Raw genomic sequence first — 14182 nt, 5'->3', positions numbered from 1 at the left:
CAGGTGAAATATTGTAAGACCACATCTTTCTAGAAAGACAGGCAGTATGCTTACAAGGCATTTGGTGGATGAAAAAGAATACAGTGGTAGGGCAAGTAGCTCTGAGCAACAACAACTCCATAGACAAACAGAGAATGTGGCAGAAGGGAGGGAGAGGAAACTTGGGGGTTTGTTTTTGTTCAATACTTCTTTCACAAGTGATGGAGAATATAGTGCTGGACAAGTACTGCAGCTAGTTCATAAATACCAATAAATGTCAGATTGATGCCTCTGATGGTGTTTGTAGTAGAGTTTATCAATGATTCTGTTATCACTGCATGAAATCTCTTCCTTGAAACTCGTCAGTCTTGCTTGTGTATTTTTAATACCTGTTGGCATAATTCTTCTGAAAGCTGCGGGAGACTATTTAGATGTACTGAAATGATTAGCTTTTTTTGTGTCTCCCACAACAATGCGAGTGCTATTTTGATCTATTTTGATCTAAAATGGATTTGTGTATCTTTACAACATGCTTGCAAATTGCTGTGCTAATTAGGCTAGATAGGACTATGCACAGTAACCAATATTCCTTAATCTGTATATTCTGACTCTGACAATCCTTGTAGGCTGTGTACTACTCAGCTTCAGGCTGTAAAAATATTACAGAGCTGCTGTCTTGCCAAAAGACATTGTGTCAGTCAACGCTGAGATTGCATTTAATATGTGCTAGGCAGTAGACTCGCAGCTCAGATTGCTGTTCTCCTTGATGTTTCATGTGGTGAGTTGCACGCCAGACAGAATATACACATTTCTATAGCCTAATGCTGACAGCTGAAAAAGGGCCTTAAGGCATTGTGCCAGTGACCCCCCCCCATGAGGAATGAATACAGTGTATCTGAGTATCCTGCATTGTCTTTTGCCACACACTGGAGGTGGAAAACCTCTCTTAGCTGCCCACTTCCAGGCTTTTTGATAGTTCTATTATTTTTTTTTTTTTAAATGTAAGTTCCCAATTTTTCAATTGCCTGAAGTGCAGGGAAAAAAAAAAAAAAAAAGTTTCTTTATAGATTTTCTTACTTTCATGTTCATTATTATTGTTATCCAAAGCAATAGTACCAGGAGCAAGTGTTGAGTATAAAACTACAATATTGTAAGAGGTGTTTTACACAAAGAGGTCTCTATTTACAATGTGAACTCTCTCAAGCCAGTTATTTTAGTCTGCCTCTGTCGTTACTGTCCTCCTTTGCAACAAGAAGTGATCCATAAGGCTTAAATCTTTGTTTAGCTGCTTGGTCTCAGTGTTTTGTGCATTTTTCTGGTGCTACATTTTTTTAGTTGGAGTTCTTTGTCAACACAGTTGATGCTGTGACTAATTTGGCTAATTCTGGAAGAAAGGATTACGCTTGGGTTTTGCATTGGTATTTTGTAAGAAGTTACAATGAATGAGCAGTCTGGGTTATGCAGACAGTTGAGTGGGATGGTACCTTCTGGCCTTCAAATCAATGGGATGTATGATTCAGGCCTAACTTCTGAGCCAGTCTGTAACGTCTTCGAGATGATTTTGCATGCAGAGCACTCCATACAATGCTCATGAATGTGCCTTGGATAAATGGGAAAGCGACTAGTGGGGCTTTCACACAGGGGCATACAGATGCTATTAGGACACTGTAGTATTGCCAAGTTTCTCTGATTTAGCCAGACCTCACTACAATTGACATTTTCTCGGAAGTCTCATATTGTTTTAAAGAAGTCATGTTTATTATTTTGGGGGGGAGAAAAAAATAATGAAATGAGAACAAAACCAACCAGCCAACCAAACAAAAAGGTTTTCTCAGAATCTACAAGTAACAGACTTTGATTAATTAAAACAAAATGGGGGATTCTGAGCAACAAATTGTGCCCCCAAGTGTCTGCAGCCTAGACAATGTGCTGGGCCAGTGCCTGAAAGTGACACAGTCCTGTAGTCTGGTTTGTATGGTGACACAACCCTGCTGCCTATTTTGGATGACCTGATTTAATTGCGCCAGCAGAGGGAAATGCAGAAAAGGAAGCGTGCTTCAGAAAGAGTGACAGACCCATTCAACTGTTACAATGCCCTCTCTCCTGATAATCAGAGCTGCTATTAATTGTAGAGATAAGAACATATTTTTTGCCTAACCTTACATTGTCATTCAGCTAAATGTGTTGCCTTGAGGGCAGTGCATTTCTGTCCAATTTCTGGTAAACAATATAGGGATACTCATGGTCTGGAGAAGATGAGTCACAGAATCATGAAGGTTGGAAAAGACCTCTCAGATCCCCCAGTCCAACCACCAGCCCACCCCCCCCCACGCGCACTGCCCACGTCCCTCAGTGCCACATCCACACGGCTCCTGAACACCTCCAGGGACGGCGACTGCACCACCTCCCTGGGCAGCCTGTGCCACTGCAGCACTGCTCTTGCTGAGAAGAATTCTGTATAGGCAGCAGCCTCCAAGAAAGCACTGTGCCTTGTCCAGTCCAGTCTTCTAGGTGGGCACAGGATAGGCAGAGCCCTGGGACAGGGAGGAGTGCCAGCATCAGGAGTGGAAAGCAGCTTGAGACTTGCAGGTAAGAAGCAGGAGAAAATTGTGACCAGAGTCAAAGCCCTGCCTAGCGTGGGCTGCCCAGTCTACACCACTCTTGTAAAAGGGCTAACCTCTTGACCTGTGCCTACGTAGTTTGTGTGTATAGTAATTATAAAAAAAAAAAAGAGATTTACATGGTCAGCCATGTGAGACAAGTGGTTCGGATAGTACTACGTCACCACTTCTCTTATCAGAGGTTAGCAGCCAATTTCCATTGCTATATTTATCCTTTATTGTGTGCAAATAGTATCCTTCATTGTGCGAGTGTCACTTTAAATGCCACTTGGAAGGCCAGAGAGCATGATGTCTTATTTTCACCAGTCCAACTAACACTAATTTTACAAGTGAGCCATGTTGCTTATTCAGAACAAGAGCACGTTTTTTAAAAAGACATTTTTTTAGAGAATTGAATAGTTGCAGTCGTTGGATAAAGGTGCTTAGATACTGGATTAGGAATTTGAAAGATCAAAGTAGCAGTTAAGATGCCAGGGAACTCATCCAAATCACAACATAGCTGATATTCTTTAGGGAATACTGGGCTGTTTTGTATACGGTACTCTTGGTTCCCCGTAACTTAAAACCTGAAGAATCGAAATGATTACAAATATCAGGCGAAATCTCTCAAGGTGTTGAGTGCCCACTACTCACATTGGGCTGAATACTCTTTTACACTGTGGCCCTTTATGCTACAAAGGCAATGCGAAAGGCCCTCAGCGGCAGCAAATGCCACAGGAGGCCCCTTTGCGGTATCAGACCGTAGCGAAGTAGGCTGGGTGCAGCCGGGCATTGGGCCCATTTTCTTGGCGGTACTCAGCACCTCTCAGGAGCAGGCTGACACAGGAGTGGTTCTGGCAGGAAAGCTCAACTATTTGTGATCTCAATTACACTGGAAAATGTAGGGGATGGGTTCTGCTTTCTTTTTTTCTTCTTTTTTTTTTTTTTTTTTTTTTTAACCTGTGTGAAGCCACATGGCTGGTCTCCATGAGATCTAGGCTGCAAATACAGGTCATGAAATGTTCTCCATCCTGATGGCAATGCCAGCACTCTGAGGCCAGTGAGGTGCAGAGCTCACCTACGTCTCTGCTGCAGCGGCAGATGCATCCAATGACTCCTATCTTCTCTAGAGCTATGGAGGGGGCATGGCAAAGGCAGTAGTGGAGCAGGCTTTGTTCTTTGAACTTAACAACTGATAGGAGAGCTGAAATTTCATCCAGCTTCAGCAGGTGGTAAAAACACCAGAGGATTGGAATATCTTTTTCTCATCGTTTCGTCGTTTACTTGGAATACTTGGAATTCTGTTTCAAAGCATCTTTCTCTCTTTCTCCCTGTCTTTCTCTTTCTCTCTTTCTCTTTTTCTCTTTCTCTCTCTCTCTCTCTCTTTCTCTCTTTATCGTTTTCTCTTTTGAGGGCTTAAAAAGGCATCAAATATGAAAATTAAATAGCATGAGCAAACTCTTATTTTTTTCCTTCCAGGAAACTGATTTTGTATTTTTTAGCATTCAAAATGATTGTGGTTCTCTTTCTGATTCAGCCACAAAAAAAAAAAAAAAAAGAAAAGAAAAGAAAAAAGAAAATATACACGGTTTTTCTCCATTGTACTTAATAGTAATAATATTGTTATCATCACAGTGGGATAAGCAGAATTTCTGAGGAGATAATACTTGTTTTGCCTTTAATTAGACCAACCACATGATTGGAAAACAGACAAGGATGGGAAAAATTCAATTTTGAAAATTAAAAAGATGTTTATGTAATGATGGTCACAGTATTAAAATTCCCGCAAACCCTTTTCATAACAAATAAGCGAGAAGCTCTTAGTACTTTCTCATTACTTAATAGATTGGGTTTGGGAATTTTGTTTGTTGTTTTGTTCTATTGGGTTTTTGTTGTTGTTGTTTTGCTCTAAATGGGGATGAACTTGGTGTTATATGTTCCATATATTGAGAAGTTGGGTATTGGATCTAATTTCCATGTGTTTATTGATGGGGAGTGGTAAAGATCATGCTTCACATGGAGACTGATATTTTGTGTCCTTTCTCTCTCTTGTCCCTCACCTCTTCCTTCCCACAAATATTCTCTGCATAAAGACAGACTTCAGATGAGTGCAGCAGTTCATTATGTGTATTTATATATACATACTGATCAAAACTTCATAAGTGTAGGTGAGGAAATTCTTTGAATTGAGTAACCCCGGTAGTTTCACATCACAATGGCTAATTTGTAATGGTCAAAGGTAGCAGTCTGCATGTTTCCATGGAGGTTTTCTGCCCAAGAACAGAGAGAAGGGCACCAGGACATGAATTTTATAAATACTTGTGGTGATAAGAGAAATCTTGGCTTACAGTGCCCACTCGATGAAATACAAATCAGAAGAACAGCTTTCATTAGCTGTTTCATTAGTTGCTCATGGGATTACTTATTAGAAGATGCAAACAGATGGTACAGCTGCATGCAGACCCTACCTCTTCCTCTCCTGGTAACACTGATATTCTCTGGTAAATACAAAATTCTGCATATAGTGCTTTTGGGTTTCTGTCCAGCAGCTTCCATGTCCAGCACTTATGAACAACCTTTCCTCTCTGCTGTCCTAGCACCTGGCTTGGTGGCCCACAGGGAGTCACCTCCCTTGTCATTTGTGCGTAACACAATTGCTAGGAAGCCTCAAAATGCAGAGGGCTGGCTTAAGCCGAGATATAACAGACATGACCAAGGAGGGCCTGAGTCCTCCTTGTTGTCTGTGAAATGGCATCTCCAACTGCTGTGCCACTGCCGGGGTACTGATGCAGCCCTGAGACAGTGCCACAGCACTGCTGTTCTCCAGACCTGGCTGTTACTGGCATATAAAGACTGACCGAAGCAGGGTGTTGTGGCAGCGGGCCATATGTTTAACCTTGACTGCAGTGCCCTTTTCCAGAGACTGATTGTGATTTTCATATTATCTAACAAGCTTGTCATTTCCTGTACTAGTTGTAACACAGCTGAATATTTTCTAGGTTACCTAACCAAACTTCTTCAAAATCATACTGCTTATGCCTGCGATGGGGAACGTTTGAGTCTGCACTGTCCTCGGCATTCAACAATAAGTATTCAGTCAGCACTTTACGGGCAAGACTACCAAATGTGTGGCACACAACAGCCTGAAGCCAGAATGACAGAACCCACAAACTGTGTGGCACCCACCTCCTTGCAGGTATCACATCTTGAAAAGGTTCATCTTGCACAGCATGCCTGTAGACTTCCATGCAGTGAGCTATGCTGCAGGAAAACTGCAAGTGTTAAATGAAATGTCACCGTGTTTTTGTCAGTTTGTCACAAAAAGTATTGCACCCGAAAGGATTCATCTGGCCAGCAAGATATTACCGTAGACTGTGAAAGCTGTGTAGATTTCCTTCCATTTTGATAAGCCTTACTTTTAAAACCACATTCTCAATGTTCCCTAAAGTAATCAGTTCCCTTCTAATCAAATATCTGTCATGGCTCAGTAGACCAGCCTTTATCTATCACATGGGCTTTCCTTATCCCCAGCAGAGGACGCAAATTTTTAACACAGCTGGGTTACAAATCCACTGAGTTAGCTGACATCTTGGTAGGATTTGGCTTGCTCCATGCTGTCGCCACTGAAAGGGCCTGTGGCAGCTAAACAGCAGATTCTAAGCACTTCTATGGCTACCTACGTTTCAAAGAATACGTGGTTTGTATCAAAAATATCGTATATTTTGTTTCCCAAGTCCACTTCAATATAATTTAAAATGATTTACATTTCATATATTATTGCTTTCTGCCATGGAGACTTCTAACAGGTCTTAGAAGGGCTGGCTTACACTGCTGTTAAAGGTTTGTTTCATCATAGTGGAAATAGCAGTGTTAAACCTAATTCAGTAAATCATTGGAAAAATGTGTAGTCAGTGGAATCTAAACATGTTCTGTCAGTGAAGCTGTTGTAAGTGCTTTACAGAAGCTTTGATGAAGCTTGCAATGTTTGTGCTTGTAGCTGACACGTCACTCTTTGACAACAGGGAACATCTGTTTCTACTACTAGTGAGCTGAAGAGTTTTATGGAGTTGTTTGGCAGTAACATCTTCTCTCCAGAAACATTATTAGGCCCATAGTTTATATGTGTGGCTTGCCCATGCTGTACTGCAACTGCTAAAGACATTCCAGCCTTGACCTGTGGGCCATGTGAAAGTACAGCTCTCCACTAAAAACAGTAAGCCAGATGCATCCTTGATGTCATTTTACTGATTACTTGAGGCAACACCAATGATTATTTTGGGTTTGTGATGTTGAGCATCTTTGTGAGGTCTCCTTTTGCAGTTGTTTTTTTTTCCCCCTTACATATAATAAACACAGCGTGGGACAACTGTTGTATAAACTGTCATCACTGTTTGGGCACTGTCACTGATCAAAGACATGAAATCACTCTGACAGGGCCACAAATGTGAGACATACAAATGCTATGCATCTTAGGGAGTTCCGGTTCTGTCAAGGAGAAGAGCAATATCCTGTAAACTGATTTCTTAGAGAAAGAGCACCAGTGATCTCATCCCTCCTCCCCTTCCCTTTGGAACTACATCTGCAGTCCGCTTAAATAGGCGTGATGCAGCCTGCAGCCCTGAGGATGTGTAACAGGCATTCCATATGGGGACCTCCTATTAAAAGGATTACTGCAAAATTTGATATGTCCTGAGATGTTAATAACCCTGAGCTGTCTTGTTATGATTATCATTGTTTGCTTTCATAGTTGCATGCTTTTGTGCGGCAGCGTGATAGAGAATGTGACTACTCTTTGCCTTAAGCAAGAGAAAATACAAACAGATGCACAGGAGATGATTCAGCTCGGGTGCAAGATGACTCAGTAGGGGACAGCCATTCTTCATTTACTGAAGTCGTAACTCTATTTCACTGTCCTGCTCCAAAACAATCCTTATTAAGGAGGAGCTGTTTGTGTAACTTGCAACTCTTTAAAAGAATAGTTGAGTGATAAAATTAAATCTGCTGGGCTTTTCTTTCCCTTTTAAAATCTACAGTGTGCACTTAATGCTGAAAAAGTACTGGACGCACATTGTCTTCTGCTACGCAGGGAAACAAAAAGACAAGAATGTTACAGGATGACTGCAATATGCTGCCAATGTGTATCATTTCTGTTTGGGAAGGATGGCTTCCAGTGATGGCAGGAGAGGCTCAGCCACTGCCAATTGTCTGGAAACAAGCCTGGAAACAAGAGTGCAGCTTGTGCTAATCTCAGTGGTGAATTTGTGATTTGGCATCTTGGTATGACTCAGAGCCCTTTAATGAGAAACAGGACCGAAAAAACCCTAGATTTTATGAAAGTACCTAAAACTGTCTGAGAATTATATATTACAGTTACTCCTATTTAGAGCTGAGTGACATAAAGATAATGCCCTCCTTAGTGTGTTGTGCTTTTATATATCAAGAATCAGGGGGACAGCAATCAGAGAATCATAGAATGGCTTGAGTTGGAAGGAATCTTAAATATTATCTAGTTCCAACCCCCCTACTATGGGAAATAGTATACAGAAAGCCTCTGAACTGGGCTCTGGAGGTGAATAGGAATTTCATAAGTATGCTGCTGCATTTTAATTATTTTTTTTAGATGCTTTGGGGTGTGACTGGGTTACAGCTGGTCTCAGAGTCATCTTCTACAGCATCTTCATGTTTTCTTTCACCATCATAGCTACAGGTCTGAAAGCACTAAGTGAGAATATTACTGAAAGTATTAGGAATGCATGATCCTTTAACTGAGCCTAGAGAAGGTCCACAAGACTCTCTGTGTGTAACAGTGGTGACCTTCCTGTTGTCCTCCTTCAGTTGCCACTCAGAGAAACAGCACAGTAAGGACCATTACCACAGTAATGTTTATTGCTATGCCAAAAGATCTAACATAGATTTGACCTTAAAATGACATTTAAAAAAAAAAAAAAAGAAAAAAGAAGAAGAAAAAAAAGAAAAGAAAGAAACAAGTTAAGGGTAGACTTACACATGTTCTTGGCTCTGTGCATAGTCCCAAGTATCAGTAGGCTGTGGTGGCGTGCAGCAGTGTCTTGCTGACTGTCTGGGGTCAGAGAGAAGAGTAACTAGCAACAGTGAATTGATAGCATCCTCAACTGCCACTGATAATGCAGCTATGAATGTGTTGCCATAAACTTGGCTGAGGCTCAGAGGCCATAGGAGATGTGGCCTAAATCCAGGGATACAGATGTATTACATGTCTGTGGCCAGAAAGCTGTGAAGGAAGTTTGTCTCCTGTATAGAACAAAGTACAACTAAATGTTGTCATTGCTGTATAGCTTCATACTTTGTTTTCAAGACTATCCCTTTTGCCTGTTGTTCTAGAAAGTACTGGATGAATGCCAAAACCTGAGATCCTGCCAACTTCTTGTCAATAGTCGGGTTTTTGGACCTGATCTATGTCCAGGGACCACTAAATTCCTCCTTGTCTCCTTTAAATGCAAGCCTAGTAAGTAAAAAACAAGAGAAAAATGTGCTTTTGTCTGTTTTATTTTTTTGTTTTGGTTAGAATGCCACTGCACTGCACAAAGCTTTATATAAATCCATGTTGAGTTTTGAGACTCTTAGATTAATAACAAGTTGCTTTTTTTCTATCCTGCCTTGGCTCTCTGCTGTGCTTACAACTTCACTGTGCTTGCTGCCAATTTAGTGACCAGTGTAGTTTGTCAGAACCAGATGTCAGATGTCAGACTCTAAAGGAAAAATGTTTTGGAAATTATTTTTAAAGTGATGGCAATGATAATGTCTTATTAGAAATACAGAGCTGAACAGCAAAAGCAGATGTCTGGATCCAAATGATGAAGAAGATCTCATAAGAAGAAGTATGCAAAAATGCTTAAGAAGTAGGACCAAAGTTTTCAAAGATCCTCTGTTATTATCTACCATTTGTTATAGAATTACCTGTATCCTAAACAGGTAATTGACATTGGCATGGAAAAGGGGCAAATCCTGCCCTAAAGAGAACCGTCTTTGCAAACATGAGAAAAGCGTCAAAAAAGTTAATCATGATGAGGTTTAATTTATTGTTTTGTTTTCTTTCAATTGTTTTTCTTGTTGCTATTATGTGTGAGAACAAGCCCTGGTTGCCCAGGGGCTCAGCTGTTTCTGTCAGCTAATTTCCAGTATGGCTGAAGTGGATCCCAAAGAAAATTCTTGTGGAATTATTTATGGGGAGGTTCACCAGCCAACACAGGATACCATCCCACAGCTAAAGGAGAAAACATGAAAGAGATTTTCTTTAATCAAAGCATCAGGATAGGCTTCATTGGTGGAATAAGAATAAATGTGGCACAGCAAGCTCCATACAAAGTATGCAACAGAGAACTGAAGAGCAAAGATGGAAAGGAATAGATCTCACCTTTGGCAAAGCACTGACAAAAGAACTGGCAGAGAGATTTATTGGGCCGATTATCTAAGACTGTTTAGAATTTATCATTTTTGTGACCTGTTTTATTACCTATTACTAATATTTCTTTTTTTTTTTTTTCATATACTACGATTACTACATTACTGATAAATACAATAAGTAAAATCAAATATAGCAATTGTGACTGTTTTCATTAGAAATCTCCTTCTACTAATGAAAAGTGGATCCTCTTTTTAGTTTTTAATTATTATTTTAATATTTTAGATATTTTTTATATTTGTATTTAGATTCATATTTAGATAAGTTACTTTGAACACATAATACTGTCTGTGGTACAAATATTACAAAAGCTGGTCAAAAGTGTATTTAGCTTTCAGAATAGAAGAGAGTCCAGTTCCAGTGCAAAGTACATTATTTCATTCAGCAGGAAATTTATATTTGTAGATGAGGTACCAATATTGTTAGACTTGGCTGGAAGAGCATCCCTATTCAGGAAATTGCTTGGGTATCATTTTAAGCATATGTTGCAAACTCCTTGCCTCCTTCAAGTGAGCGCTGAAGTGATTACCCAAATTCCTTAGTTTTTCATCTCCTCGGAAATGTTGCCCTTCCCTCTGCATCTCTGCAGACATGTCTGTTGTATGCCAACCCTCATGATGCCCATGGGTCTGTCCTGCATTCCCTCCTCACAGCCTCACAAGAGGCAGAGCCCAACTTCAGGCTGCCAGCCCTGGGGTCAGAGCCGCCATTTTGGGGTACGACCCCCATGGCAGTGCAGGGACTGGAAGGGACTTTAAAGAGGGAAAATTAACCCTTAAAAAAAAATAATGATCTATTCTAAATGGAACAGTGTTTCCTTTATTGAATAAATAGGAGTTTTTCTTTCTGGATCCCCTAGCACTTACACCCACACTCTGCTCCCTCAGTAACAGTAAGATTTCCCTTTGCTCCTGCTTGGCTCAGGAACCTTCTTTCCTGTTTTCACATGACTGAAAGACAAAAGCATTGAGCAGAATGAACTCTTCTCCCTGGCCTCAACCGCACGAAGGGATGGTGTGGCACTGTAGCCAGGCCAGGGAGGCCAGGGATGGCAGAACCCAGCCTAGGTTTGTGCCTGGGTGGGATCATCCACACTGTCCCAAAGGTCATCCCTCTCAATGTGGGGAGCTCTGCCAGCCTGCCCGTGCCCCCTGAGAGAGAGAGGGCGGTGTTTTTCTCAGGCTCCTGATCCACATTGCTTTGTCAGCAAAACTTTCAAAGGAGCCTTGCCGGGTGGTCACACCCAGGGAAACCCACTGACTGGTGGAGCGATGCAAACAGAGCTGAGAGCACTGCCTGGCTCAGGGCTCACAACTTGTCCTCCATTCTTCGGCACTCGCTTGGTGCCGCGTGCTGTGCCGCCAGCGATGCCAGCCGCCTCCGTGATTGATGAGGCCACAGCATTTGGAATGGGCACAGAATGCAACATTGTCCTGGGGAGGTACAAAAGGAAAGGATAAGGTTTGTCCTCCCGAACAGTAGTGAAAAGCAGGCCAGAAAAGCAGGCAGGAATGGGGGCGGAGGTTCCAGTGGGAGAGGAGATTGGCAAAAGTTAGTATTTCAATTCATTTTTAAAAAGAGCTGGAGGCTTCAGGCAGTCACGAGGGAACAATTTAGTTGGAGGAAATGCTCCGCTTTGCTATTGGCTTTGTCTGTGGTTGTAATTGTTCTACATATCACTCAAAAAACAACTTGCAGAAAAGCTGTTTTCTGTCATGCTGCTATTTGCTATTAACAGTCTAGCTGAGAAACTTGCCTCATGCTACTGTATTGTTTTTTGCTTCTATTTCAGCTGAATACAAAACCAAATCAGCCTGTGAAAACCAGGAACTGAAACTCCACTGTCAAGAGTCCAAGTTCCTTATTATCTACTCTGCCACCTACGGCAGTTGGGCACACAAGGACAACATCTGCTCGGCCAAGGCAGAACGTGTCCCTCAGTTTGGTAAGTTAGTATGCTCTCAATAGACCTTCTCCATGTGGGTGCACAGAAAAGGGGGCATGGGTGGGGAGAAAGGGTCAGGCATGAGAGCAGTGGCATTTTGGAAGTGTTTGTGGTTGAAGCATGAGAGATTATTTCTGAAACTCAAACAAACTGCCTAGCACAAGGGAGAAATGAGTAAGAAATGTAAGCAAAGTAATAGCCCTTGATGTAGTTAATAATTTTTGCTATGATTACTCTCAAATACTCTTTCTATTGGCTCTCTTGAACTTAAGTGACTGTTTTGAATATCAGCTGCTGGTTCTCATCTTCCTCCAATGTCTGACAAAGACCAGGCAATATGAGCATCATGCCACCTTGTCTTTCTGATGCCTTTCACAGTGATCTCTCCTTGCCTTAAGTGCAGACAGTCAGGATGAGGTCCACAGGTCAGGACCCACTGCTTTGGATACAGTGGTATGACCCAACTCCAAGACTGTGGTAGTGTGCTAGTAAATCAGATCCATCTGGGGCTTCTCTCTGGCAGGAGCCCAGAAAACAGGAAATGATGTGTGTGTGTAGCACCTAGCCCTCACCCCCAAAGCAGGATGGCTGCATGCAGTCTGACTCTTGGGACTGCTCACCAGCCTTAATTGTGATGGGAGCTGTTGGTACTGGCCAGAAAAGTGCAGGGACCACAGATATCAGCTCAGAGAACTGTGTTAGTGTTAGAAATGTTTCCCTGTCACTGCTGGTTTACTACAGGTGCATCTTGAGGGATGTGAATATTAGTGTTGCTGTAGTAATATATCTAGCCAATATAGTAATGTTGCTATAGTGTTAGCACCTTGGTGACAGACTATGAGCATTATCAAACTCACGCTGTTCCCCTTCAAACAGGTAGAAGAACCCAAAACATCATCAGTAGTTTACGGTCAGCATCAATTACCAATCACTGACTTCAAAGTCTCAACTGGTGCAAGACTGATAGCTCAGTTTTTATCATTAGGTACCTAACTATATATTTTATGTGTTTGTGAGGATGCTTGTATGAATAATGCATTCAATGCCAGACACCAAAAGCATGGAGGTATGTTTTCATGCTGTGGAGAAAGCCAGTGCAGGATCTGCGTGCTGCTTACCTCCCTTCACACCACACAGTTAAGGACTTAGATGGCTGACACCAGTCCTGTGCAAAGCCTGAACTTTACTCACTTCTGAGAAATTGCTACAAGTGAAATCTGTAATCTGAATTGCGTCTCTGAACAAGAGAGATCAATAACTAGTCTTAAAAGCAATTTGTCTGCAAGCCAGTGTTTCTATTTAGTTTTATAAGTATTAAAAATGTATTGGCTGAAAAATGTATTCTGTTCTTTTGCAAGAATCTACTTAAAACTGCCAGGTCCGTATTTCACACTGGCTATTCTAACACAAACTGTAGCTATGTTTATTTGTTCTACAAAGGAAATATTTTAGCAGGTTTCTGAAGGACCCATATATTCTCTGTGATGACGGCCTTAGTGTATGACTCCAGGCAGAGCAGAAAGAGCTCAGTTGATTGAGGAAGACCATCACACTTGCTTACTTCTTGTATTTCTTTTACCTCTGAAAATTGCTTACTTTCCTACAGTGTCCTATAGAACTTGTATTCTATAGATCATAATACTGCAAAGTCTTCTTGCTGGATAAAGTCAGTGTAAACAGATGAGGAATTTGCAAGAAAGCAAAATCTGTGCTTTGACTGCCTGCATAAAAGCACTTTTTGACTGTTGCTCTTTTTGTGTTCTGGAAAACAACCTAAAACTGGCAATAGGAGAGAACATAAAACTTGAGACAAACACAAGGTAGAGCTGCAGAAGGTAGACCCTGGTACAGGTTTCCCATTATTTAATGAAGTAGTTGGCCTCTTCCTGCATAGTGCCAGTAACACCCTACAGTGAGTACAGTCTTCCAGAGCACTTATGTGCTTAGGAGTATACATTCAGTTATCCCAAGGGACTTAGCACTTAGGAACAAAATCCAATTGACTCCCGTTCTATCCATCTGGAGCTTAAATCTTACTTATGTGGTTATTTAAGCCCATACAGATGACAGTGCATGCATAATTAGGCTATTTAAATGCCAGTATACTTTTTCTCTGAGAAGGCAGTGGTAGTTTGAATGTCAACATCATTTCAACGATTTGAGGCAATTTAGAAAGTGTAGTGCAGCTGTTTTTTGTTCCAGAATCAGAGCCCCTAT

At 41.4% G+C, this 14182-nt stretch overlaps 1 protein-coding gene across 2 annotated transcripts in view; it reads left to right on the top strand.

The window, feature by feature from the left end:
* Positions 1–14182, top strand: part of EVA1C (eva-1 homolog C) — a 36113-nt gene that overhangs the window by 8639 nt on the left and 13292 nt on the right. Inside the window, exons 1-4 of one of the 2 annotated variants that reach the window (XM_042867119.1) lie at positions 2505–2568; positions 5579–5775; positions 8940–9063; positions 11813–11965. In XM_042867119.1, the coding sequence (XP_042723053.1) occupies positions 5704–5775; positions 8940–9063; positions 11813–11965 (349 nt within the window). In that variant the 5' untranslated portion in view covers positions 2505–2568; positions 5579–5703. Of the gene's footprint in view, positions 1–2504; positions 2569–5578; positions 5776–8939; positions 9064–11812; positions 11966–14182 lie in introns of those variants that run through there. The other variant, XM_042867118.1, reaches the window with a different exon arrangement.

Source organism: Lagopus leucura, unplaced genomic scaffold, assembly GCF_019238085.1.
Source record: "Lagopus leucura isolate 7727_CA_CO unplaced genomic scaffold, USGS_WTPT01 Super-Scaffold_100001, whole genome shotgun sequence".
In the NCBI taxonomy this organism is placed as follows: domain Eukaryota; kingdom Metazoa; phylum Chordata; class Aves; order Galliformes; family Phasianidae; genus Lagopus; species Lagopus leucura.
This window is presented reverse-complemented; position numbering and strand designations above follow the sequence as displayed.